At 42.0% G+C, this 27,150-nt stretch overlaps 1 protein-coding gene across 2 annotated transcripts in view; it reads right to left on the bottom strand.

Moving 5' to 3' along the window:
* Positions 1–27,150, bottom strand: part of tmem266 (transmembrane protein 266) — a 155,739-nt gene that overhangs the window by 8,267 nt on the left and 120,322 nt on the right. For both annotated transcript variants that reach the window (XM_043680377.1, XM_043680378.1), the window contains exons 8-10: positions 19,338–19,453; positions 17,481–17,673; positions 5,087–5,149 (exon numbers count right to left, since the gene is read on the bottom strand). In XM_043680377.1, coding sequence (XP_043536312.1) covers positions 5,087–5,149; positions 17,481–17,673; positions 19,338–19,453 — 372 coding nt within the window. The remainder of the gene's footprint in view (positions 1–5,086; positions 5,150–17,480; positions 17,674–19,337; positions 19,454–27,150) is intronic.

Genomic DNA, 27,150 nt, shown 5'->3' with positions numbered 1-27,150 from the left:
CTCCCCTTCACTGTTTTGAACACACAGCACTGCCCCTTGATGTGAAGGGCAGGGTTTGTCACTGGCCACCCGGGTGTTTTCCTATCTTCCTGGTGGTGGAAATTGAATAAAGATTGGTGCACTTTGTGTCTTTCACTGTGTCTCACACCTGTACACACACACACCATGGGTGCTGGGGATAAAATAAGCACTACCGCACTTAGGTGGTAGTGTGGGGGTTAAATTATTAAAAAGAGAAAAAAAAAATAACCAGGAGTTATTTAGGGACGACTGCCTGCCCCTCTTAAAAAATAAATAGACAGGAGGCAGTGGAGTGCATTATTTCTCCCTCCAACTCTATTTTGATTTAGTCCCTACCCTCCCCTTCACTGTTTTGAACACACAGCACTGCCCCTTGATGTGAAGGGCAGTGTTTGTCACTGGCCACCCGGGTGTTTTCCTATCTTCCTGGTGGTGGAAATTGAATAAAGATTTGTGCACTTTGTGTCTTTCACTGTGTCTCCCACCTGCACACACACACCATGGGTGCTGGGGATAAAATAAGCACTACTGCACTTAGGTGGTAGTGTGGGGGTTAAATTATTTAAAAAAAAAGAGAAAAAAAATAAATAAACGGGGGAAAACTGCCCTTTGATGTGAAGGGCAATGTTTGTCACTGGCCACCCGGGTGTTTTCCTATCTTCCTGGTAAAAAAAAATAGACAGGAGGTAGTGGAGTGCATTATTTCTCCCTCCAACTCTATTTTGATTTAGTCCCTACCCTCCCCTTCACTGTTTTGAACACACAGCACTGCATTGCCCTTTGATGTGAAGGGCAGTGTTTGTCACTGGCCACCCGGGTGTTTTCCTATCTTCCTGGTGGTGGAAATTGAATAAAGATTGGTGCACTTTGTGTCTTTCACTGTGTCTCACACCTGCACACACACACACACCATGGGTGCTGGGGAAAAAAATAAGCAAAAAAGAAAAAAAAACAGAACAAAAAAAAATAGACAGGAGGTAGTGGAGTGCATTATTTCTCCCTCCAACTCTATTTTGATTTAGTCCCTACCCTCCCCTTCACTGTTTTTGATCACACAGCACTGCCCTTTGATGTGAAGGGCAGTGTTTGTCACTGGCCACTCGGGTGTTTTCCGATCTTCCAAGTGGTGGAAATTGAATAAAGATTGGTGCACTTTGTGTCCTTCACTGTGTCTCAGACCTGCGCACACACACACACCATGGGTGCTGGGGAAAAAAAATATAATAAGCACAACCGCACTTAGGTGGTAGTGTGGGGGAAAAGAAAGAAAAAAAAAGAGAAAAGAAAAAGAAAAAAAATACAGAAGTGTTCCAAAATAAAAAAAAAGAAAAAAAATAGACAGGAGGTAGTGGAGTGCATTATTTCTCCCTCCAACTCTATTTTGATTTAGTCCCTCCCCTCCCCTTCACTGTTTTGATCACACAGCACTGCCCATTGATGAGAAGGGCAGTGTTTGTCCCTGGCCACCCGGGTGTTTTCCTATCTTCCTGGTGATGGAAATTGAATAACAAATTCGTGCACTTTGTGTCTTTCACTGTGTTTCACACCTGCACACACACCATGGGTGCTCGGGATAAAAAAAAAGAAAAACAAAATTGACAGGAGGTTTGTGTCTTTCACTGTGTCTCACACCTGCACACACACACCATGGAGAGAAAAAAAAGAAAAACGAAAAAAAAGATAAAAAGAAAAAAAAGATAAAAATAAAAAAAATAGACAGGAAGTTTCACACCTACACACACACACACACCATGGGTGCTGGGGAAAAATAAGCACTACCGCAATTAGGCGGTACTGTGGGGGAAAAAAAAATAAAGCAGGCATATATATATAAAAAAAATAGACAGGAGGTTAAGGATGACTTGGTGATGGAATACTGGCCTCTGTGGAGTTACTTCAGTGACGACAGAGGGAAAAAACATGAACAGGTGTGTCTGAGAGCTGCCTCTGCCTCTGAGGGAGCTGGATCAGTGCGGAGAGGAGAGGAGAGGAGACTGATTCTGTTGGTGTCTTCCCATTGAGGAGGAAGGGTTTATTTTGAAGTGTTTTGTTCCTTGAAAAAAACCAGGAGATTCTGCCTTTGAGGGAACTGGATCAATGTGAGCGAAGGACTCTGCTCTTGTTTTTAAATAAAAGAAAAAAACAGAAAAGAAAAAAAAAGAAAAGAAAAAATAGAAGAAAAAAAAAACAGTTTCCTGAACTCTGGGACTGACTCTGAGCTGGCAGTCCACCGCCAGTGTACTGTGCACATGTAAATAAGAGATGACTTGGTGACAGGATACCGGCCTCTGTGCAGATATTTCAACTTGGCAGTAGTAACAGCTAATTTGCTCTAGAGGAGAGCCAATATGAGTTTGAAGGGCCAAATAGCTGCCTTCTGATGAGAATGGGGATGGATGCACCAACTATCCAGCAAGCCTGTCCCATACCACAATGGCCCCAGCATAAAAACTTAACCCCTTTGTAAAGTCCTTCCTATCATGTAACCTTAGAAACATTGAATGGTTACAGCACAGAAGGAGGCCACTCAGCCTATCATCTCAATGCTGGCATTAAACAAGAGCAACTCACCAATCCCTGGCCTTTCACCTGGAGTCCTGCAACTTTTCTTTCTTCAGGCAATGATCCAATTTCCTATTGAAAGTCTTGTTTGAACCGGGCTCCACCTCACTCTCAGGCTTTGCATTCCTGATCCTAACCACTTGCTGTGTGAAAATGAAGAGGTTTCTCTTTGTGTTGCCATTGCTTTTTCTGCCAATCATCTTAAATCCATGCCCTTTTGGTTCTGGATCCTTCCACAATTGGAAATGGTTTCTCCCTACCTGCTCTGTCCAGACCCCTTGTGATTGTGAACACCTCAATCAAACTTCCTTCATTTTCTCCAGGGAAAACAGTCCTACCTTCTCTAATCTTCAAAACTAAAATTCCTCACTCCTGGGACTGTGTCAATGAATCTCTTCTGCACCATCTCTAATACCTGCACACCTTTTCGAATGTGTGAAGAACTGGACACAAGTCTTCAGTTGAGATTGAGCCATGCTTTATACAGGCTTATCCTTACGTCATTGATACCGCACTCTGTAACTCAATTTTGGCAAACCTAAGACACAGTATGCTTTATTAACTGTCCTATCTGGCTGCCCTGTCACCCTCAGTGATTTGTCCGTATCCTTCTTTAGAACGGCAAGCCTTTTTGGAATGTTGTCAAGATTAGATATGTCCTGGAAAAGCACAGCAGGTCAGGCAGCATCCGAGGAGCAAGAAAGTCAACGTTTCGGGCAGGAGTACTTCATCAGGAATGAAGCTGGAAACCTTGTGGAAGTTTGGAACTGGGGTAAGGTGGGGGGAGGGGAAATGAGGAAACTGGTGAAGTCCACGTTGATGCCCTGGGGTTGAAGTGTTCTGAGGCGGAAGATGAGGCGTTCTTCCTCCAGGCGTCGAGTGGTGAGGGAGTAGCAGTGGAGGAGGCCCTGGACCTACATGTCCTTGACAGAATGGGAGGAGAAGTTGAACTGTTCAGCCATGGGGCGGTGCGGGTGTCCAGGAGATGTTCCCTGAAGCACTCTGCGAGAAAGCATCCAGTCTCCCCAGTGTAAAAGAGACCACATCGGGAGCAACAGATGCAATAAATGACATTGGTGGAAGTGCATTTTTGGAATGTGGCCTTTCGTCATTCTTTCTCTCAAAATAAATCACCAAGAGAATCCAAAACAAACCCAGAGGAAACCACCAGGATCATTAACAGGGGAAATAAGATCTGGAACTTCCTCTGCATTCCTGTAGAGCATACATTTATATTGATCTCTTGTGTTCCATTACAATCTAAATACTTGGGCCTTATCTGAAGAGCAAATAAATCCCACAGACATAACCATGTGTTAGTCCCAATCTCTCCTTTTGTGGTGCTACTCTTATCTGTCTCGGGCCACCCTCACACATTCTCTACAGCTCATCAGGACATTTGTTACCCAGCTACACCCCGCTCAATCCCTCTTCCTGTTGCCCTCCAAAATACCCTTTAGAAGAGATCTCTGCAGCTTTTCAGCTCTGATCCAATGAATGGCCAAAATGCAGATCTTTTCTGCGTGTCACCTTTTGGAGTATTTATTTTCATGCAATTTCAAGGCCCCTCCTCATTTGTCTTATTGTCTGTGATGGAATCTTAAGCTTCAACATTTCAATGGCTTCTCTTTCTCTTCCACAGATCTTCAGTTATCGTCTCTATGTTAGTACAGTTCCCAAAATGGACACATTATACCTGATAAAGGGACAAAGTTCATTTGGGGCTTGATCTAGCCAATGGGGCAATCATTCCTTCAAAACACACAGGCTTTGTTTATTCATTCACAGGATAGGGATGTCACTGGCCAGGCCAGTATTTATTGCCGAGAGGCAGTTAAGAGTCAATCACATTGCTATTGGGTCTGGAGTCACATGTAGGCCAGAGCAGGTAAAGATGGCAGTTTCCTTCCCTGAAGGGCATTAGTGAACCAGAAGGTTTTTCCCCAACGATTGGCAATAGATTCACATTTACCATTGGACTCTTAATCCCAGGTATTTATTGAAATCTGATTCCATCATCTGCCATGGTAGGATTTGAATTCAGGTCCCCAGAACATCATCTAGATCTCTAGATTAATAGTCCAGCAATAATACCATTGCCTCCCCATTAATGTAATGGTTAACGTAGTGATGGTTGATTGAGTCTGTAAGTTTTGTTAGGCTGTGATTCTAGGATTGTTATTCAGTTCGATCATAATCAGGGGCAACAAGTGTTACCTTGATTATGACATGTGTTCAGATGATTAGTGTTTACACAATAGGGTGGAGGGGCTGAATGGTCCAGTGCCAGGGATTTACTCTATATTTAGGTCACTCTTTATGTGTCAAATACTTCCCTAAGATGCTGCCCATCTTTTTGTTTCCATCAACAGAGACAAGATGTTTGCTGCCCAGGGGAGACTAAAGCTTCCTAATGCCAACAAATTGGAACACGATTTCAGCTGAATTGAAGAGACTGTGGTGTGGAGGGAGGGGGATAGACCATGGGATGTTGAGTACTCACCGCTGTTGGGTTCACTGTAATACTGGCTGATGTAATTGTTCATATCGTCTCTGGTGACAGCTTCTGCAAGATAAATTGTGACAACTTAAGCACATTGTGCAGATCCCACTTCAACAGAACTGGGAATCATATCATCGGTCTATTCTGGTAAACATCGCTTTCAGCTTCTGTCTATCATTATCAGGATCATTTTCTCTGCTGGGCTGTGGTGCAACATTGAACTGATCATCTGACCTAGAACTCGCTCATGCACACATTTCCTCAGTCTGTAAGGTTCTCAAATTCATTAGACTTATGACAAAACTTCTAAAGTATTTCATTGGCTGAAAAGCACTTTGGGATAACCTGAGGTTGTGACATGGGATGGCACGGTGGCTCAGTGGTTAGTACTGCTGCTTCACAGTGCCAGGGATTTGAGTTTGATTCCACCCTGGGGTGACTGTGTGGAGGTTGCACATTCTCCCTGTGTCTGTGTATGTTTCCTCCAGGTGCTCTGGCTTCACCCCATAGCCCAAAGATGTGCAGGTTTGGTGGATTGGCTATGCTAAATTGCCCACAGTGTCCAAGAATGTGCAGGCTAGGTGGGTTAGCTATAAGAGAGATAAGGTGGCTCTGGGTGTTTGGAGGGTTGGTGTGGATTGAATGACCTGCTTCCACACTGTAGGGATTCTATGAAAAGTGCTATTTAAATGGGTTCTATGATCTTTAAATGCAAGTTATTTCTTTACTATCCACTCATGTCTTCCACATAGGGCAGTGCCATACTTATAGCAATTGTATGTTACCCAGCAGCCCTGCTTGACCCCTTCTCTATTTGTCCCTCTACTCTCTTTAAGTCCTGACTTCTGTTGGGTTTATACAAAGCTCTCAGTGCAGTATCCTTTACAATTGTAAAGACTAGGTAAAACAAAGAACTGCGAATGCTGAAGATCCGAAACCAAAACAGGAATGACTGCAGAAACTCAGCAGGTCTGCCGGCATCAATGGGGAGAGAAACAGAGATAACATTTTGAGTCTGGTGATTCTTTTTTCAGACTAGGCGACCACTTTATGGAATACCTCCATTCTGTCAGTAGGAATGATTCTGAACTCCCAGTTGCTTGCCATTTCGACAACCCCCTTGCTCTCGTGCTAATGTTTCTGTCCTGAGCCTACTGCAGTGTTTCAGGGAAATACCAATACAAGCTGGAGGAACAACATGTTATTTCCCACTTAGACAATTTATAGCCTCTAGAGCTCAATATTGAAAGCAACAACGTCAGAAACTGACCACCTGACATGTCTTCTCCACCTAGCTTAAATTCTCTCCCCCTTCCCAACCCCCAGCCATGATTTGTTGGTGTCTTCTTTACTCTTAGCAGAGAGGATCTATTCATTCCTTTTACACCTTAGTTTACACCCATTTTACATACCTTTTTCTCTCTCACCACAATTAATAACCCCTAAGGTTTTTGCACTGGACCTCTACACCATCTGCCCCCTTGCTCCTCCTCTGCATCTCTTAAAACTATTTAAGCAAATTGCAACACTATTCAGTTCTGGGTGTAGGCTTGCTCGCTGAGCTGCAAGGTTCATTTCCAGACATTTCGTTACCCTACTAGGTAACATCTTCAGTGGGCCTCAGGCGAAGCATCTACCACCCCTTGAGAAAAGGAACAGGAAGTGACTTCACCACAGGAAATAACATCACCACAGGAAATGACATCACCAACCCAAAGAAACCCAAACATATAAAGTGAAAGCAGGAATTTTCAGCATTGCTTCGCCTGAGGCCCACTGGAGATGTTACCTAGCAGGGTAACGAAACATCTGGAAATGAACCTTGCAGCTCAGTGAGCAAACCTACATTTAAAACCTGAACCTGAGCTACAAATCTTCTCAAAACCCACTGTTCAGTTCTGGTGAAGAGTCATACTTCTGGTGAAGAGTTGGTGGAGTTGTGGATAGTGCTGAAGAATGTTGCAGGTTACAGAGGGACATAGATAAGCTGCAGAGCTGGGCTGAGAGGTGGCAAATGGAGTTTAATGTGGAAAAGTGTGAGGTGATTCACTTTGGAAGGAGCAACAGGAATAGAGAGTACTGGGCTAATGGTAAGATTCTTGGTAATGTAGGTGAGCAGAGAGATCTTGGTCTCCATGTACATTGATCCCTGAAAGTTGCCATCCAGTTTGATAAGGTTGTAAAGAAGGCATGTTAGCTTTTACTGGTAGAGGGATTGAGTTTTGGAGCCACGAGGTCATACTGCAGCTGTACAAAACTCTGGTGCGGCCACACTTGGAGTATTGTGTACAGTTCTGGTCACCACATTATAGGAAGGATGTGGAAGCTTTGGAAAGGGTTTAGAGGAGATTTATTAGGATGTTGCCAGGTCTGGAGGGATGGTCTTATGAGGAAAGGCTGAGGGACTTAATGCTGTTTTTGTTAGAGAGAAGGTTGCGAGGTGACTTAATTGAGACATATAAGATAATCAGAGGGTTAGATAGGGTGGACAGTGAGAGCCTTGGATGGTGATGGCTAGCATGAGGGGTTTAAGTTGAGGGGTGATAGATATAGGACAGATGGCAGAGGTAGTTTCTTTACTCAGAGAGTAGTAGGAGCATAGAATGCATGCCTGCAATAGTAGCAGACTCGCCAACTTTCAGGGTATTTAAATGGTCATTGGATAAACATATGGATGAAAATGAAATAGTATAGGATAGATGGGCTTCAGAATGGTTTCACAGGTCGGCGCAACATCGAGGGCTGAAGGGCCTGTACTGCACTGTAATGCACTATGTTCTATGTTCTATACTGGCCTGGAAATGTTGACTCTGTTTCTCTCTCCACAGATGCAGCCAGACCTGCTGTGTTTCTCCAGCATTCTCTGTGTTTGTTTTAGATTTCCAGCATCCACAGTGTAAAATATGCACTTCTGGTATCATCCTTGTAAACTTTCTCTCTGCTGCCTTTATAGCATGGGTGACACAGTGGTTAGTACAGCTGCCTCACAGTGGCAAGGAGCTGCGTTCAATTCCATCTTCAGGTGACTGTCTGTGTGGAGTTTGCACATTCTCCCTGTGTATGTTTACCTTTGGGTGTTCTGGTTTCCTCCCACAGTCCAAAGATGTGCAGGTTAGGTGTATTAGCCAAGGGAAAGTCAGGGTTCCAGGGATAGAGTAGGATTGTAGGTCTGGGTGAGGTGCGCTTCAGAGGGTTGGTGTGGACTTGATGGCCTGAATGGCCTGCTTCCACAGTGTAGGGATTCTATGGTCAGGTTAATGATATGGTGACAGCAGATAGGTCTATATTCTGCTCAGAAGTATTGCAATTTAACAGATATTTATATGTTTCAGCCCAGTTTAACAAGGAAGCTGGGTTAGACAGCCCATTACTGAAACCCAAAGGGAACTGCTAAAAGGCTGCCAATCCTGTTCTTCCAAAATCTTTCTCCGCCCTGAGAGCGAGTGAATGACTAACTGAAGCCTGTTGTAGTACCACCACCACCACCCACAGGCTATCTTTTGTCCTTATTTATTTGTTCTTTGTTTTATTACTTAAGTGCGAAGTGTCAAGTCCACTGTTAACTGTCCACCATTGTACTTGCACTTGTAGCAAAATTCAACGTGCGTTTCCCTCATGCTATAACTTGGGAGAGAAATAAGATTCTAATGAGCTCTAAATGATCTATCTTATGCCACTGGACAGAGGTAATTCTCTCCCACCACCTCTGTCAGACAACATTTTTGCTCCTGTTTTTGACTCATAATTAGGTTTGCTTAAGAATGTAAACGTAAGGCCTCTTCTGGAATACTGTGTCAAGTTCTGCTCGCCCTGTTATAGGAAGGATATTATTAAGCTGGAGAGAGTTCAGAAGAGATTTAGCAGGATGCTGCTGTGTATGGAAGGTTTGAGTTATAAGGGAAGGCACGATAGGCTAGGGTGTTTTTCACTGGAGCATAGGAGGTTGAGAGGCAACCTTATAGAAGTTCATAAAATAATTAGAGGTGTAGACAGTGTTAATGGCAGTTGTCTTTTCCTTAGGATGGGGAATTTCAAGACTAGTGGGCACATTTTTAACGTGAGAGGAGAGAGATTTAAAAAAGGCATTGAGGCAGTTTTTTTACACAAAGTGTGTTTCACGTGTGGAATGAACTTTCTAAGGAAGTGGTGGTGGAGGATACAATTACAACATTTAAACAATATTTTAACAGAATAATGAACAGGAAAGGTTTGGAGGGATATGGGCAGGAACAGGCAGGTGGGACTAGTTTAGTTTGGGATTATGTTCGGCATGGACTGGTTGGACCGAAGGGTCTGTTTCTGTGTAACTCTGTGACTCGAAGAATTAGAAATAGGAATAGGCCATCCAGCCCTTTTAGCCTGCTCCACCATTCAATACATTCATGGCTGACCTTTACCTTAACCCCAGTTTCTTCCCTGATACCTATATCCTTTAAATCCAATAATGCCCAAAGCTCTTATGATCTCAGCTTTGAATGTATCAATGACAGAGCATCTACAGCTCTCTAGTGTAGACTTGCAAAGATGTGCAGCCCTCTGAGCAAAGAAATTCCTCTTTCTCTCAGTCCAAATTGATTGAATCCTTAATCTGAATTTACTTAGAGAGTAAGATCCAGCATAATCGAACTTACAGTATTAACCATTTCCAGTCATGAATGCATTTTAAGACTTCATGAACTGTTAAAAGTTATTTTTCTTTACATCTTGCCTCATTCATTTGTACGAGATAGATGACTGTTCACTGTGTCTGTCATGTTAGAATCCTCAGCCACCCCCACATCCACCCAAGTCCATGAAAGGGGATGAATTAAAAGCAAAGCCCTGGCCAAATCAAAAAAAGAGAGACTTGCATATTTGTGACCAAAGGAAGTTCCTGTGAAGGTCCTTGGGCTGTTTCACTGCAGTAAAGGTGTTATACAAATGCAATATAATGTTGTTGAGTTCCCACAGGCTAAAGGAGGGAAAGATATGAATGATCCTGCCCACATTCAGAGGCCCATCGTTGGAGAGCTAATCTGATCATCCTCAACTCCACTTTCTTGCCTTTTCTCCATAACCTTTGCTTCCCGTACTGATTAAAAATATGCCTGTCTCAGCCTTGAATATAGCCTTGACAGCCTTCTGTGGTCAAGAATTCCACAGATTCACTTCCCTCAGAGAGAAGAAATTCCTCCTCATTTCCGCCTTAATGTGTTATTCTAAGATGATGTCATCTGATCCTCGACTAAGGGGGAAGCAACCTTTCCATATTGCTTGCAAACGTATGCTGATCCATTTTGAATGGGTACAAAGGACAGGCAGTGCACTGGAAAGGTGCTGCTCTTTTTAACGCTGTACTCCAAGGGCTGCCCATATCTCTCCAAACCTTTCCTGTTCATTATTCTATTCAAATATTGTAATTGTACTCTCAAATACCACTTCCTTAGAAAGTTCATTCCACATGTGAAACACACTTTGTGTAAAAAAATTGCCTCTTATGCCTTTTTAAAATCTCTCTCCTCTCACCTTAAAAATGTGCCCACTAGTCTTGAAATTCCCAATCCTAAGGAAAAGACAACTGCCATTAACTCTGTCTACACCTCTAATTATTTTATAAACTTCTACAAGGTTGCTTCTCAACCTCCTACACTCTAGTGAAAAACATCCCAGCCTTCCTTTATAACTGGAAAGGTGCTGCTCTTTTTAACGCTGTACTCCAAGGGCTGCCCATATCTCTCCAAACCTTTCCTGTTCATTATTCTATTCAAATATTGTAATTGTACTCTCAAATACCACTTCCTTAGAAAGTTCATTCCACATGTGAAACACACTTTGTGTAAAAAAATTGCCTCTTATGCCTTTTTAAAATCTCTCTCCTCTCACCTTAAAAATGTGCCCACTAGTCTTGAAATTCCCAATCCTAAGGAAAAGACAACTGCCATTAACTCTGTCTACACCTCTAATTATTTTATAAACTTCTACAAGGTTGCCTCTCAACCTCCTACACTCTAGTGAAAAACATCCCAGCCTATCCAGCCTTCCTTTATAACTCAAACCTTCCATATACAGCAATATCCTGCTAAATCTCTTCTGAATCCTCTCCAGCTTAATAACAGGGCGACCAGAATTTGACACAGTATTCCAGAAGAGGCTTTACGTTTACATTCTTAAGCAAACCTAATTATGAGTCAAAAACAGGAGCAAAAACGTTGTCTGACAGAGGTGGTGGGAGAGAATTACCTCTGTCCAGTGGCATAAAGTAGATCATTTCGAGCCCATTAGAATCTTATTTCTCTCCCAAGTTATAGCACGAGGGAAACGCATGTTGGATTTTGCTACAAGTGCAAGTACAATGGTGGACAGTTAGCAGTGGACTTGAGAACACTTCACACTAAAGTAATAAAACAAAGGAAATAAATAAGGACAAAAGATAGCCTGTGGGTGGTGGTGGTACAACAACAGGCTTCGGTTAGTCATTCACTCGCTCTCAGGGTGGAGAAAGAATTTGGAAGGACAGGATTGGCAGCCTTTTAGCAGTTCCCTTTGGGTTTCAGTAATGGGCTGTCTAACCCAGCTTCCTTGTTAAACCAAATCATCACAGGAAGGAAGAAGAAAGGAGAAACAATATCATTATCCTGGGATTCGGGTGTGAAGGTTAGTGGAGAAACTGGGAAGTCTCAAACATTGATGTCTGCAAAAACAAAAAAAAAAGTCATCCTTAATTTCTTATTCATCACGACTAATCAGAACAAAAAAGAAAGCAAAATACCACTTAACGCTTTCTTGTTCAATGCTGGGACAGTGAGGGGAAGGTTTCCTTCAATGACAATCATTGCAGATGTAATCTTCCTTGCTGTCTCAGTAAGGTACTCTCACATTGATGTGGGGTGGCAGGGGCTCAGCCTATCTCAGTGATGACAGCCAGTCCCCGGGAGTCTGCGGCCTCCCTCTTTTACAGCAGCTTGTAGTCGTCAGGTGAAAGAAACAGATGTTTTCTGTGGACCACAATCCCCTCAGTACATGACCCAAACCACTGAGCACTCTGTACCTGAAATAGCTGCACTCTAGAGATGGCAATCTAACCTGACATACAAAGAGAACATAACTGGTTTCCCGGGTTCCACAGAGCATTAAAAGCTTTTCTGGCCCCACTCTCGTCTAAATGCCCCCAGTCAGAAGCATGTACTTTACTAATGTCTCATTTCTAAAGGGATGCCTTGGTGTAGCCTGGGGCCATTCCTCAGGACTTGATGTGGATACATGGGAAAGGCTGGAATTACACTAGATACTCAGTGTAAAAAGATTTTACATTCCACTCATCCAGGATTCATTGTTTACATGCTGCCTGACTTCTTGGCAGAATTTCACTAAATTCAACAAGAAAAGCTTCTCTCTCTTTCTCTCTCTCCCATTGCATTTCATTCAAGATAGACATTGGAACCAAATTTCAAACCTTTAAACCACAGTCGACTGTTGTTAGCAAAAAACTAGGAGTTGGAGTAGGCCATTCAGCCCCTCAAGCCTGCTCTACCATTTAATACAATCATGTCTGATCTTATCAGCCTCAACTCCACTTTCCTGCCCACTCCCCAGAACTCTTCAACCCATGACTAATGAAAACTCTACCTCCTCAAACTTTTTCGGTGTCCTGGAATCCATTGCACTCTGGAGTAGTGAATTCCACAGATACACTGTGAGTAGTAATTCCTCTCCATCTTTGTTTTAAATTTGCCACCCCTTAGTCTAAAACTGTGACCTCTCATTCTCATGCCCCACAAGGGGAAACACCTTCTCTCCATCTCCTTTGTCAACCCCCTTTGGGATGTTGTTCGTAACTACTTTGAATCCAAGTATTTATTTCAGAAAACCAGAAGTGAGGTATTAACACTATATATTCTTCAGGGCAATCTTATTAATAGAAGGGCTACAATAAAAAGCATGTTCTTTATACTGCACCAGACAGACTGGATTGTGAATACAGTGCAGTCCTCAGATTATCGCATCCAACTTGTCAACTACATTCACAACATTTAACTTGGCAATTAGTGAAGGAACGTATGAAGCAGTAGTCCATTCAAACCCTGGAGCTTGCTTCATCATTTAATAAGTTTGTGGTTGATCTGCTTGTACTTTTATTTCCACATTCCCATCCTTCTCTGATAACGTTTGATTCCTTTGCCTAACAAGAGTCTATCCAGCTTCTTAAAAATATACAATGACCCCACCTTCACTGCCTTCTGTGGTGGTATTCCAAAGTTGTACAGCTCTCTGAAAGTAAGAAATTCTTCTTTTATTTGTCCTAAAGTGGTGCCCCCTCCTGGTGGCTTAACAGTAATGTTATTGGATGAGCAACTCAGAGGTGCTATTCAATTCCCTGAAGGGTGTGTTCAAATCCCAATATACCACCACCACCAACTGGTGGAATTTTATTCCTTAAAAGAATTGATTTATTGAAAGCTCACCATATGATGGTGACAAGACAACTATGAATGATTGTCATTAAATCGGGAAATTTGCCATCCTTACCTGTCTATGTGTACACATGACTCTAGTTGACTCTTAACTGCCCTTTGAAATGGTCCAGCAAGTTAATTAGTTCAAAGGCAATGACAGATGGGAAACAAATGCTAGCCTTGCTAGTAACACTCACATTCCAAGGCAGAATAAAGAAAATTAACATCTTTAATCATGCTCATGAAATTATCAAAATGCCAGTCCAGTGTACATTATCTGTTGTGTGGGTGAAGTGTGAGGTTATTAAACAGAGTCTGGGATTGAAATGTTTGTTAGAGCATTTTTAGAAAACAGATAAGATCTCTGAGAATGAGAGAAGTGAAAGCTGGGGAATAGTAACCTGAATAAAATAACAATGATTTATATTCATTTAGAGTACTTTTAATATGGTCTTACAATTGAGTCACTCACAATCTATTGCTGCCTACTTAAATGCAGTTTAAAGCCAGACTCTCCACAGTTTCTACTGACAATGGTCATTGATTTATTGCATGCTTAGAACAGTAAGTTATATACAGTGGATGGCACTGACACTGGGCATTCAAGTAACTAGCTACAGCATGAGGCAGAATATTATTTGCTGTCCAAGGTCCTGAAGTAAGAGGTTTATTGACTCAAATGGATAACTGCAATTGTGTTAAGTTTCAATGCAGTTTCAGGGCCCGTCTGCAGAGCCCCCAACACTAAAATAGTAGGTACATCTGAAACACAGTAAGGTCTGTACAATGGAAATTCTCGAACCCACTGTCCATGGTTTTTAGCTGTTCAGTTAATGAATAGTTGGACTGTAGTTTGTGTGATAATCACAATCATCAGGCAATGGTTATCTAGGTATCAGTTCTGGATTCATGCTTATAGTGTTTAATGACAGACTCATGGTTTTAACTCAGCTTTCAGATTAGTAAAAGATCTGCTTCAGCACACTCAAAAACCGTGCTTTTGAATAAAAGCAGGAAATCTGAAATAAAAACAAAGTGCTGGAGAAACTCAGAAGGTCTGGCTGCATCTGTGGAGAGAAAAACAGAGTCAATATGAGCAACACCGATTTGTAGCAATTCTAATTGTGAGATAGACCTTGATGCTGCTTGTGGGAAACAGATTGCAATATCTATAATAATAGAATAAATCCTTTTAACTCCCGTGACAAGAAGTATTGTAATATTCTTGGTGATGAGATTATGTGTAATATTTCCTTTGATGGTTATGATCAGAGATTATTTAGGATTGCAGGCAAGAGAATTTCTTGCTATGCCCTGTTGCATCTCAGTACCACAACCACAAAAATCCACTCCCTCCGCCACTAACACTCGATAGCAGTTCAACAAAGATACTTAGACTGCGCCTTCCACACTCAGGACCACTACCATCTATAAGGACAAGGGCAGCAGATACATGGGAATACTACTGCCTGCAAGTTCCGCAGTTGCTCTGCAATGTTTCTAAGGACAAGGTGGACTGTTGTATTGCAATACTCCCAATGAAGTGTAATATTAAAACTTTATACAAAGGAAAAAGCTCAGAACTATAAAATACAAGTAAGCTGTAAGATCACTATTGTAGCTGTCATGGAAATTAAATTGACTCGACTCAATTGTTAGCAAGAGCAAAGAAAAGAGCTTTATTCAGATTCTGCAGAACCGACCCAATACATTTGGCCAGATGCTTCATGTAAGGGGCCCTGAGCATAATTCACATACTCTTCTTATACCATTCTTATCACACTCTCAAGGGCAAAGACTGGGCAAACTTAAGTTGTTATTTTCTCAGTCCCTTGTTGTGGACATAACTGTTCTTATGTTTTCCCTTAGCTTTTTGCTGAATTCAACTGTCACAAGGTCAAGCTGAATGTTTACAAAGTTCACACAAAGACAAGCTGTCTCCTCAATTGCAGAATTCAGCAAAGTTCAGTATTAAGTTTAGAAAAGCATTCTCTTTCAGAATTCACAGTAAATGTTAAATTTGTTAATTTTCCATTACATAGCTCAGTAGTAGTACCCCTGTTTCTGAACTTGCAATTTTGGGTCAAAACCCATGCCAAGACTTGAAACCTATAATCCCTATAGTGGGGAAACAGGCCATTCAGCCCATACTACTTCTCTACTGAGCATCCCACCCAGACCCAACCCTATAACCCTGCATTTCCCACAGCTAATCCACCGAGCCAACACATCCCTGGACACTGTGAGCAATTTAACATGGCCAATCCACCTAGCCAAAACATCCCTGGACACTGTGAGCAATTTAGCATGGCCAATCCACCTAACCAACACATCCCTGGACATGTGAGCAATTTAACATGGCCAATCCACCTAACCAACACATCCCTGGACACTGTGAGCAATTGAGCATGGCCAATCCACCTAGCCAACACATCCCTGGACACTGTGAGCAATTTAATTCGGCCAGTCCACCTAGCCAACACATCCCTGGACACTGTGAGCAATTTCCCATGGCCAATCCACCTAGCCAATACATCCCTGGACACTGTGAGCAATTGAGCATGGCCAATCCATCTAATCTACACATCTTTGGATTGTGGAGGAAACCAGAACACTCAGAGGAAAATCACTCAGACATGATGTTGGAATTGGACCCAGGTCCCTGATAATGTGAGGCAGCAGTGCTAACCACTAACTTGTTGGATATAAAATATATTTGCTACTCAAACTAAAGCAAAATACTGCAGAGCTTAGAAATCTAAAATGAAAATGCTGGATAGACTCAGCAGGTCTGACAGCGTCCATGGAACAGAAATCTATCAATCTCTACCTCAAAACATACTCAAAAACTGAACCACCACAACCCTCTGTGGCAGAGAATTCCATAGGTTCACAGCTATCTGAATAAAAATAATTTCTTCTCATCTTGGGACCTAAATGGTATCACCTTTTCTTTACATTGTGTCCCCTGGTTCTGGATTCACCAACCAGAGGAAACATCTTAACTGCATCTAACTGTCTCCCCCTTTTAGTATTTGCAGATTTCAATGAGATCACGTCTCATTCTTCAAAGCTCGACAGAATATGGGCCCAGTTTATTTCACACGTCATAGGACAGGCCTGATGTCATAGAAAGAAGTCCAGTAAACCTTTGTTGCTTTGCCTTCAATGGTGACAATGAAACCAGTTTCAGATGTCTAGGTCTTTCCTTCAGTCCACAATCTCCAGACTCCTAAAGTCCAGGCTGAGGTTTTAAAACTTTAGGATTGCAGGCAAGAGAATTTCTTGCTATGCCCTGCTTCATCTCAGCATCACATCCACAAACATTCACTCCCTCCACCATTGACAGTTCAACAAAGATACTTAGACTGCGCCTTCCGTACCCAGGACCACTACCATCTATAAGGACAAGGGCAGCAGATACATGGGAATACTACGTCCTGCAAGTTCCCCTCCTAGCCCCTCACCACCTTGAATTGGAAATACATCTTCATTGCTTCAGTGTCACAGGATAAAAATCCTAGAATTCCTACCTAATGGCATTGTGGGTCTACCTACATAGAACAAAGAACATAGCGCATTGCAGCACAAGAACAGGACATTCAGCCTCCCATGTCTGTGCTGACCATGATAACATTCTAAACTAACCCCATCTGTCTGCAAATGGTCCCTATCTCTCTATTTCCTGCCTGTTCCTGAGTCCGTCTAAATTGCCTCTTAACCTGCATGAACTGCAGTGGTTCAAGAAGGCAGCTCTTCACCACCACTGCAAGGACAACTAGTGATGGGCAATAAACACTGGCCCTGCCAGTGACACCCATGTCTCACCAGGGGTAAAAAGGAACCTCTGCTGGACTCCAAATTTCAACCTTGATGGGATTATAGCTGTCTGCTTAGTTTAGTAAGATTTACATTTCCAAACGGGCAGGATTGTGCAAACAGACACTTGCCAGTTTCCTTACTTTGTGTTTGGCGTGGATCAATGATGCTGTCAGGACTCTCATCATCAGACACTCCAGTGGTTGAGCCATCGACTACTTGAAACTTGCTGCTCTGCTTGTTCCAGACGTGGTGCATTTCCATAGCAGCCTCCCTTTCAGCAGCGAGATCCAGGTCCTGCTGTGCTAGGTGGGCCCTTAGCTGTCTGATTTCAAACTATACGTTGGATACAAATGCAGAGGTGTGTTATCATGAGATATTTATTACCATCAGAGCAGTGGGGGCTTGGTTAGCTCAATTGGCTAGCTTGCAATTATACCAATAGCATGGGTTCAGTTCCCCCACCAACTGAAGTTACCATGAAGGACTTTCCTTCTCAACCTCTTCCCTTGCCTGTGTCTTGGTGACCGTCAGGTTAAACCCATCAGTTATTTGTCTCTAATGAAAGAGCAGCCCTATCATCTGGTACAGCTATAGTGAGTTTATCTTTACTAAAAACCTCACATTTATACAGAAGCTTTCCACTGGATATATTTTTCAGAGACTTTGGAAGGTTGGGAATTTAGTACATTTTAATATTTGATTTTCCTCAGAAAAACACAAGGATGACTCTAGTTTCTAAGTGAAAATCAAGTGTTTTTAAAATCTCTCTCCAATCACAAAAAGAGTCTCAGTTAATGTTTATCCCAGTTCTGATTTCTGTGGTGACTGTTAACTATCTGTTTGCTCTGAGTCAATGCCCAGGATCAGCAATCAAACACAGTGAGCCTGGACCCGTGAGCAAACTCACAAATTGAACACAGACAATTGAACCCTCAAACACAGCGGGCAGGAAAGAGTGATCCTGAAACAGAGACTGGAAGATTATCATGTGATATTGCAGTGGAGTGATTGTGACAAAGAGCACCCAGATAGTGGGTGGGGCGACATTTATCTGGGGTAATTGCAGATCGGAAAGAAAATAAATAATTGCATTTATATAGCACCTTTCCTGACCCTGGGGCATATCAGATTTCCTTGCATTCACTTCTGTACTTCTGAACTGTCAGCGCTATTCTAACATAGGAAACACAGCAATCACTTAACACAAGTTACCACATATAGCAATGAGAACATGATCACTTCAGCTTTTTTAGTGATGTTGATTGAACAATAAGTATTGGCATAGCACTTTGAGCGGGAGAAGTGCTATTTTAGTTGGTTAAGTTCCAGGGGTTAAGGTTGAGGGAAAGAATTGTCTCTGAGTTTAGAGTTATAAAGTAATAAATTTCTGTGTACATTGAACACATCATCAAATTCCACACTGTATTTTGATGCAAATCATGCAGAACTCAAAAGATAAACTCCATGGAGGGTGGAGACATTGTTCAGATTTCAAAAAATTGCTGTATTCACAAGATTGGTGTGAATTCACCGCCCTCTGCTGTCCGGAAATAATAGTACAGCCACTGCACCAAGCTGATGAACTCAATCAAAATTATCAGAGGGATTTATATTTTTATAATGTACTTTATAATATTTATGCTGATTTTTAAAGATTTATCCTCAATAATAAGGCAGTTCTTTCTTTCCAGTGTGGTTGTAATACTTGCTTGTTGTACCCACAAAAGCTTCAGGCTTATAAAATTTTAATTCTAATCTTTGCTTTGGTGTCACCAAAATTGATGTGTGTGATAAAGGCCATTCAGCCCATCATAACTCACACATCCAAAGGTACCACCATCAAAAATTTCTTAAACATTTTCTTTCCCTTCATTCCTAGAATACAACAATGATTACACACTCTTAAAGGTACATAATTGACTGTAAAACACTTTGGGATGTCTTGGATTGTAAAAGGTGCTTTCTAAACACTGGCTCTCTGTTGTGATCATACTTACAGCTTGTTCCTGACAAATTTGTGTGAGTCGTTCAAGTTGTTCCTCTCTGACCTGTTTGGCCTTCTCGTACTGTTGGACGACCATCTCCATCTCCACCTTAACTGGCAGGACGTAAGCTGAAAGAGTGACAGCCATAGGCTTATCAAAGCCAGATTACAGACTGAGGAAATGATACAGATCATCAGACCACTCAACACAGGTGGGCTTCTTTTTATTATTGCTGCAGATATGATGTTGAAGCTTTCTGTCTTGCACTCATCAGGACAGATGCAAGAATGCCAAATTACAGAGGGAACACCAATTTATACTACATGAGGAAAGAGTGCTGACTGGTTGACAAGGCAGTTCTGATTGGTCAAGTTGTTGCCATGGAGAAAACACCATGGAAACCATGGAACTATTGCTCCCCCGTGTTTTGTTTCATTTAATAAGACACAATACCTTAGCATGTTCCTTTATCCTGCAGAGGACAGGCACCTGCCTTTGAGTATGAGTAGTTTGGCAGGAAGATTTAATAGAAATTTTCCAAATGAATGATGGATTTTGATCCAATAAATAACAAGAAACTGTTTCCCAATAACAGAGGGCTGTTGATAAACAGAGAACACAGACTTAATATGTTTAAAAAAGAAGCAGAGAGGGACATTAGGAGATATAATTTTGTCCTGAGGTCTGTATTGATTTGGAATTCTCTGTCTAATAGGATGGTACATTTTTAATGCAATACTAGCTGTCAAACGTAAAATGAATATAAACGTAAAGGGGAGAAAATTGCTTGGCTCTTGGGACAGAGATGGGGAGTGGGATTTTAATAGAAAGCTCCTTCTGGTACTAGCATGGAGCTGAGTGACCTGTTCTTGGGTTAGATCATCCTATCATTGATATTGGACTGCACAGGACAAAAATAGGGCCTCATTTCATGTAGTCTGGAGCTGTACACCAGACCATGTATTAATGAAAGATCCCTTCTCCTGAAGGGGTTCAGTGCAGTTGAGCATTTACCCAGTGCCCTTTTACAATCACTTTATTTGATGGCAGCTATCAATGACCGATTTTCTAACTTGCCACTCTAGGATCTAAACTCTTCACCTCTTGGATTGTTCATCCATGACCAAATCACGAACCCACAATATCCATCAAGCCTCCACCAAGACCACACATAGCACAGGAAACTGCTAAGGTGTAAATCGAAACCAGTTAGTGCTGAACATGGGTCCTAATGGATTGAAGATTTGGGAGAAAGAGTTCAACTGCTCAAAGATTCACTAAAAAAATGAATTGGAGAAGCAGACTTGAATCAGGGAGTAATTTTATACAGGATCTGGTATTTCTCAAGTGTTGTAAACTCGGGCTCAATGGCTGTTAGAGAAAGTATCTAGCATTTAATAGATTATGCCTCTCATCTCTGAATATTTTATAATAACAGGCTCTCTTAACTTTTTTTTTCTATTTTGTTGGTACATAACAGTTCTTTGAACTTTCCACTTTCAGTCTTACTTGCCTATGAATACACCAGAGAGCATTTTCCACAATCTATCTGCTTTTGCAAAAATAAAGTCTTGCATTTATAAAGCATTCTTTACAAGCACTGGAGTACTCAAAATACTTTACAGCTAATGAAGTCCTTTGCTGAAGTATAGTCACTGTTGTATTGTAGGAAACACCTCAGTCAGTTTGCACAAAGTAAACTTCTACAAATAGCAATATGGTAGTGACCAGATAAGTGTTTCTTTTTGACTGAGGGACAAACATTGACTTGGGTACCAGTCATCTCTTCTTCTTCAAAACTGCACTATTCTAAAAAATGTCATATCTACCCAAAGAGAGGCCTTTGGTTTGACATCTCATTGGAGAGCCAGTTCCTAGCTCGTTCACTACTGCATTGAATGTGCTGAAACCCTGGAATAGAGCCTAGAGCCTTGCAATCCACAATGGCTTATTGTCTCATCTCTTCCTTTACCAAAAGAGGCACTCTCATCACTCCCTCAGTCTCCAATTCCTCAGACTTCTGAAACTCAAACTCGGAATCACCAAAATTCAACTTCTTCACTTATCTTTTTAGCCTCCTACATTTTTCAATCTTGGTTGTTGCCACTCTGAACATACACTTCTCCATAAAAAATGATCACATCAAAGAATTGACCAGAGGGTGAACTACACCATAGGCTTCTACCAACTGGAAGAATAAGGGCTGCATGTGCAAAGAGAATGACAGTACCTCCACGTGCCTTTCCAAGCTTCACACAAGCCTGTCTTGGCAATACATTGATGTTCTTTCATCATCGCTACAATCCTCAAACTCCTACCCTAACACCACTGTGGGTGCACCTACACCCTATAGACTGCAATGGCTCAAATGTCTGCTTCTCCTTACTTTCTCAAAGGCAGTCAGAGATGAACAAAGTTAAAAATCACACAGGTTATAGTCCAACAGATTTATTTGGACATACAAGCTGCTCCTATGTCAGACAGCTAGTGGGGTGGGATCAAAGGACACAGACTTTATAGTAAAAGATCAAAGTGTCATACAACTGATGTGATGTATTGAACAATCGTTTTAACTTTGTTCACCCCAGTCCAACACTGGCACCTCCACATCAGAGATAAACAAAACATTGAAAGTGCTGGAGAAACTCAGCAGGTCAGACAGTGACGGTGGGCAGAGAAGCAGAATTGATGTTTTGAGTCCTGTATGAATCCTCTTCAATCTGGGGCTTAAATCTTGTAAATCATTTGGAATGAGGATGTCACTAATGAAGAAGAGCTACACAGGATTGGTTGGAGGTGCCTACAGACACTGTGAGGGAACGTTGACTGAGACTGAAAGGACACAAACTTCATCTCCTGGATATACACTCTGCTACATTGGCATTCGAATGGACACCCTCAGATGGGAATAGACAATGGATCTGGCCAAAGGAGACCTGGTAAAGTATATTTAAAGAGGACCTCAGGCAAAAGAGATTACATAGACCAGAACTACTGTTAGAGCTTTATTGCCCTGGGTCCCTCAGGGTGCCAAAAAATAAAAGTGTTAATAAGTTTAATTGAGCTTTCAGCCATCTATTAATAATTGAAAGCAGAAAACTGCTTCAACAATACAAGAGTGTTATGCATTTTGAAGCTTTATAGTCAGTCTGGAAGACTTAACTTTAATATTCAGAATGAATATTGGAACACTTCTCAGTGGAATAGTAGAGGTTGAATCATTTACAACATTTGAACTACACAGGTGCAGGATAAAGACTTCTGTGGGCCAGTAACCCTTTATTTTTGTTCACATTCCTTACTGCTAGCACCAAATGTGGACTGAAGGAATTCAGTCTGCAGAGAAGAAATTCCAAGCAATTGAGTTGCTGGTTTGAGTCCCTGTAAAATGAGTGGCAGGCATACCATTCATGAGCTCTGCCACCAGAGGGGGCCAGAATACAAGGACTCAAAGGATCAACATGAATGACAAAATGAACTATTGATGATCTTAACCTCCACAACCACCTGATGAAGGAGCGGCGCTCCGAAAGCTAGTGCTTCCAAATAAACCTGTTGGACTATAACCTGGTGTTGTGTGATTTTTTAAAATAAAGACCGAATGAACTGCAGATGCTGGAAATCAGCAACTAAACCAGAAATTGCTGGTAAAGTTCAAGAGGTCTGCCCACATCTGTGGAGCGAAATCAGAGAAAGTTCTGAGGAAGGGTCACTAGGCGCGAAATGTTAATTCTGATTTCTCTCCACAGATGCTGCCAGACTTGCTGAGCATTTTTAGTTCAATGTGAATGACGTTGGGTTGAGTTGTGGGCACTTGTGCGCCCCTGGCTGTTGTGCTAATAATGAATTGCTAGTTGCCTTACCTACAATTAGCATTTAAATTCAAGCTAAGTAGAGCTAGATGCATGAGCCACCTATTTTTCCCTGAGATTTTCTAATGACTTCAAAACATCACACCCTAATCCTGTTTTAGTATAGATGGTTTAAGCTGCTTTTAATGAGTTGGAAGGTTCCAAAGTCCCTCCTGTTATTTTATTGTGAAACTTTGACAATGGATAAGAAAGGGTTGATCAAATCAGGGTGGCCTGGGCTGTTAGTTACCATGAAGCCCTTTGGGAACTATACAATCAGGGTTGGAAGATGCTGTCTTAGGAATGTTGGAGAATTTCTGCAGTGCATCTTGTAGATGGTACATGCTGCTGCGACCTATAGTCGGTGGTGGATTAGTGCAAGTTTGTGGATGTGGTGCCAATCAAGTGAGTTGCTTTGTCCTGGATGCTCTTTGCAATTGAATTAATTCGATTGGACCTACTGCAGTGTCTAGTGTGGCTTGGCCACACAGTCTAGACTGGATACGGTCAGATGGTTGGTGCTGGAGGATGGGGGTGAGTAATAGATTGATGTAACTGCCTGACTCCTCTTTCCTGTGGTTCTATCCATGTTTCTGGAGAAGTAATTTTGGAACTCATGAGAAAAGTTTGAGGTCCTCCACAGCCAGTGTGCTTCACAGGGTATAGACTCACAGACAATAACATAACCAGGAGCAGTTTCAATGTTGGTACCTCAGGCTTCCCCCTTTTAACATTCTAGTTTAATTTTCACCAAAGCCATGTTTCCTGTCCATGACACATTGCAAAGTATAGTAATAGGAATGTTTCTGTCTGATTTGGGACAAACCAGGCAAACCGTTTTTAAATGCATTGTTTGGAAATATCTAAAATATAAACAATTCAAATAATCTGCCCTTCAAGTCAGTACACCGATTAATGTTTATTTTATTTCACAGACTATCTGTTCATTGTCTCAGGGATGATTTGTGGGAACTTGCAATGCACACTTTAGCTGTCGCATTTGCTTCGTTATAACAGTAGCCACGCTTCAAAAATTCTTTATTCGCTGTAAGATGCTTTGGAACATCCTGGGGTTGTGAAGGGTGCTACATAAATGCAAGTTTTCCATAACAGTTATGAACCAGAATCAATGGTTTTGATGATTTCCCACTAATTTCGATCAGCAAAGAGGCTACCGTATAATACAAGTGAGAGTCGATCTTACGTATGAGTTGGCCTTTGGACTTTGGTTCGAAAGGTCTTCATTTCTCATATACCTTGTGCTAGTTTTGGGAGCAGAGTTGTTGGTGGTGGTGATGGTGGGCGGTCGGTCTTGAGTCTTTTTCACAATTGTTTTTTTTTCATTTAAACATTAGACATACCAGTAAACAGCCCGAGGCAGCAGCTCCCTGCTGAATGCAGGACCATGGACAGCGACCAGTGGTTCCCGTCATTATCGGCAGGTCCAAAGACCCGACATGGAATTCAACCCCTTCTGAAGTACGCCATGTAAACGTCAATAGCCACCATCCCCTGCCCCACACACTTTGATTGAAGATTTCATCTCAAATCCTCTACTTTACTAGAAGTGTATAGGGCAATAAAATTGGATTCCACTTGGCTTTTGATCTCCTTTCCCTCCCACTCCCGTCCCCTAACAAAGGAGAAAGAAATTAAAGAACTGCGGATTCTGGAAATCTGAAACAAAATCAGAAATTACTGGAGAAGAAGTAAAGGGCCATTGGACACGAAACGTTGATTCTGTTTTCTGTCCACAGATATTGCCAGACCTGCTGAGTTTCTTTAGCAATTTCTGTTTCTGCTGTGGAACAAAGGAGCTCTGCTTAACACCTGATCATTTCAGAGTTAATTGCAGGTATCTTTTCCCTCGGTGGGGAGATTTCAAGACTAGGGGGCATATTTTTAAGGTGAGAGAAGAGAGGTTTAAAAACAGACATAAGAGGCAAATGTTTTACACAGAGGGTACTTCGCCTGCGGAATGAACTTCCTGAGTAAGCGGTGGATGCGGGAACAGTTCCAACAGTTGAAAGACACTGAGATAAGTTTTTGACTATAAATGGTTTTGAGGAAAAGGAGCAGGCAGATGGGACGAGTTTAGTTTAGGATTATGTTCGACGTGAACTGGTTGGACCGAAGACCGAAGGGTCTGTTTCCACGTTGTATGACTCTATGACTGGCACCGTCTTCATTGTAACAGTGAGTACTGTACAGGATGCGTATATTCAACAGCAGTGACTATCTATAGAATGAAGGGAGAGACACTGCAGGATTTGCGTTTCAGAGTAGGAGAGGCTGGGCTGCACTGAGAGGATTCCAGCAAGATATTTTTAGGTGTGTTGCGTGCCTTGTAATTACCGGGACTGGAAATGGTATTTGTCAATGTTAGCGCCAGTGATTGGGCGATACATTTCACTTACAGCACCACGGATAGCACCATTCTGAGCGCAATCATTCACAACAATGAGATTTTCAATGGGTCTTCAAATGTATTATGCCCGCGGAGTTACACAGTCCACCCAGCAAAGCTGCGTGGACCCACAGCCCCAGCAGTAGGCAAAGGATAATTCTCGGGTCACAGCTTCCTCTCACTTGTTCTTTTCTTCCCCTCTCCTTAACTGGCTAACACTCACTCACTCCTAACGACGGCATGATGGCTCACCAAACCAGGGACCACGGTTCGTTTCCATTCTCAGGTGTCTGTGTGGAGTTTGCACATTCTCCCCGTGTCTGCACAGGTTTCCTCCAGGGTGCTCCAGTTTCCTCCCACAGTCACAAAGATCTTCAGTTTAGGTGGATCAGACATGCTAAATTGCTCATAGTGTGCAGGTTAGGTGGCTTGGTCATGGGAAATGGGGGGGGGATGGGGGGGGGGGGAGGAATGTCTAAGTGGGATGCTCTTTGGAGGGTTGGCGTGGACTTGTTGGGCTGAATGGCCTGATTCCCACCTCTTTTAAATTCTTCCATGGATGTGGGTATGTATCAGCCATCCTGGAATGGCTCTCAAGAGCTGCCTTCTTGAACTCCTGCAGTCCACGAGGTGTAGACACCCCGAAGGTGCAATGATAGGTTCAAATCCTAGTCCAGATATTTGAACACAAGATTTAGGTCAGTATACATCATGGTGGGTAAATAGAAATAAATTATTTCTTCTAGTTGGAGGGGTGTAGGACAAGAGGGCATAAAAGTAGAATTTGAGCTAGACTGTTCAGGAATGCTGTAAGAAAATATTCTTCACAAAAAAAGGGAAGAACAAATCTTCCATCCCACCACCACCAAAAATAACTTTTCAAGATGGGGAAGGTGTTCAATTGATGAGAATGGTAGAGAGGAAGTATATTAAGGAGCTAGGAATGAAAGTGGGTAGATGGAGTTAACATGTGGATCAACTTTGATTTAATTTAATGCTGGAATGGGTTTGAGAGACTTATTGGCTTCTAAAGCTCATACTTTTCTATATACAGTAACAACTGAGCATTCTTTGCAGTTGATTAGGGTGGCTGTCTTTGAAATAGTTTGCACCCACATGGCCCCTCCACACTGGCTGTTTCTCTGTAAAGGTTGATTGTTAAATTTTAAATTAGACTTTTTAAAAAAAATAAGTTTGTCATCCACATTGATTACCCCTTAAGCTAGACTCATAAACCATACAGTAAATGTTAATGAAATTCCACTTGCTCCTAATGAACAGCTCCAAACGCTGATTAGCAAACATGTGCTCATAAATATCAGTTCTGCTGATGAACAGTTTGGGAAAACAGTTTGCAATTGGAATGCAGCATAATCTGCATTAATGCAATCAAAGGAATTAAAGGAGGATATTTCTGATTCAGAAAGAGTGGAAGAACTTACCTTTGTTAGTCTCTCTCTACATCTACAACAATCAGTAAAACTGGATGGGGGAGAGGGGAGAGGCTGCCATAAAAAAATGACTTGCATTTCAATCTTCATTTCTTTATGCAGTCTGCATAGAGTGA

This window comes from Chiloscyllium plagiosum, chromosome 40, assembly GCF_004010195.1.
Source record: "Chiloscyllium plagiosum isolate BGI_BamShark_2017 chromosome 40, ASM401019v2, whole genome shotgun sequence".
Taxonomy (NCBI): Eukaryota; Metazoa; Chordata; class Chondrichthyes; order Orectolobiformes; family Hemiscylliidae; genus Chiloscyllium; species Chiloscyllium plagiosum.
This window is presented reverse-complemented; position numbering and strand designations above follow the sequence as displayed.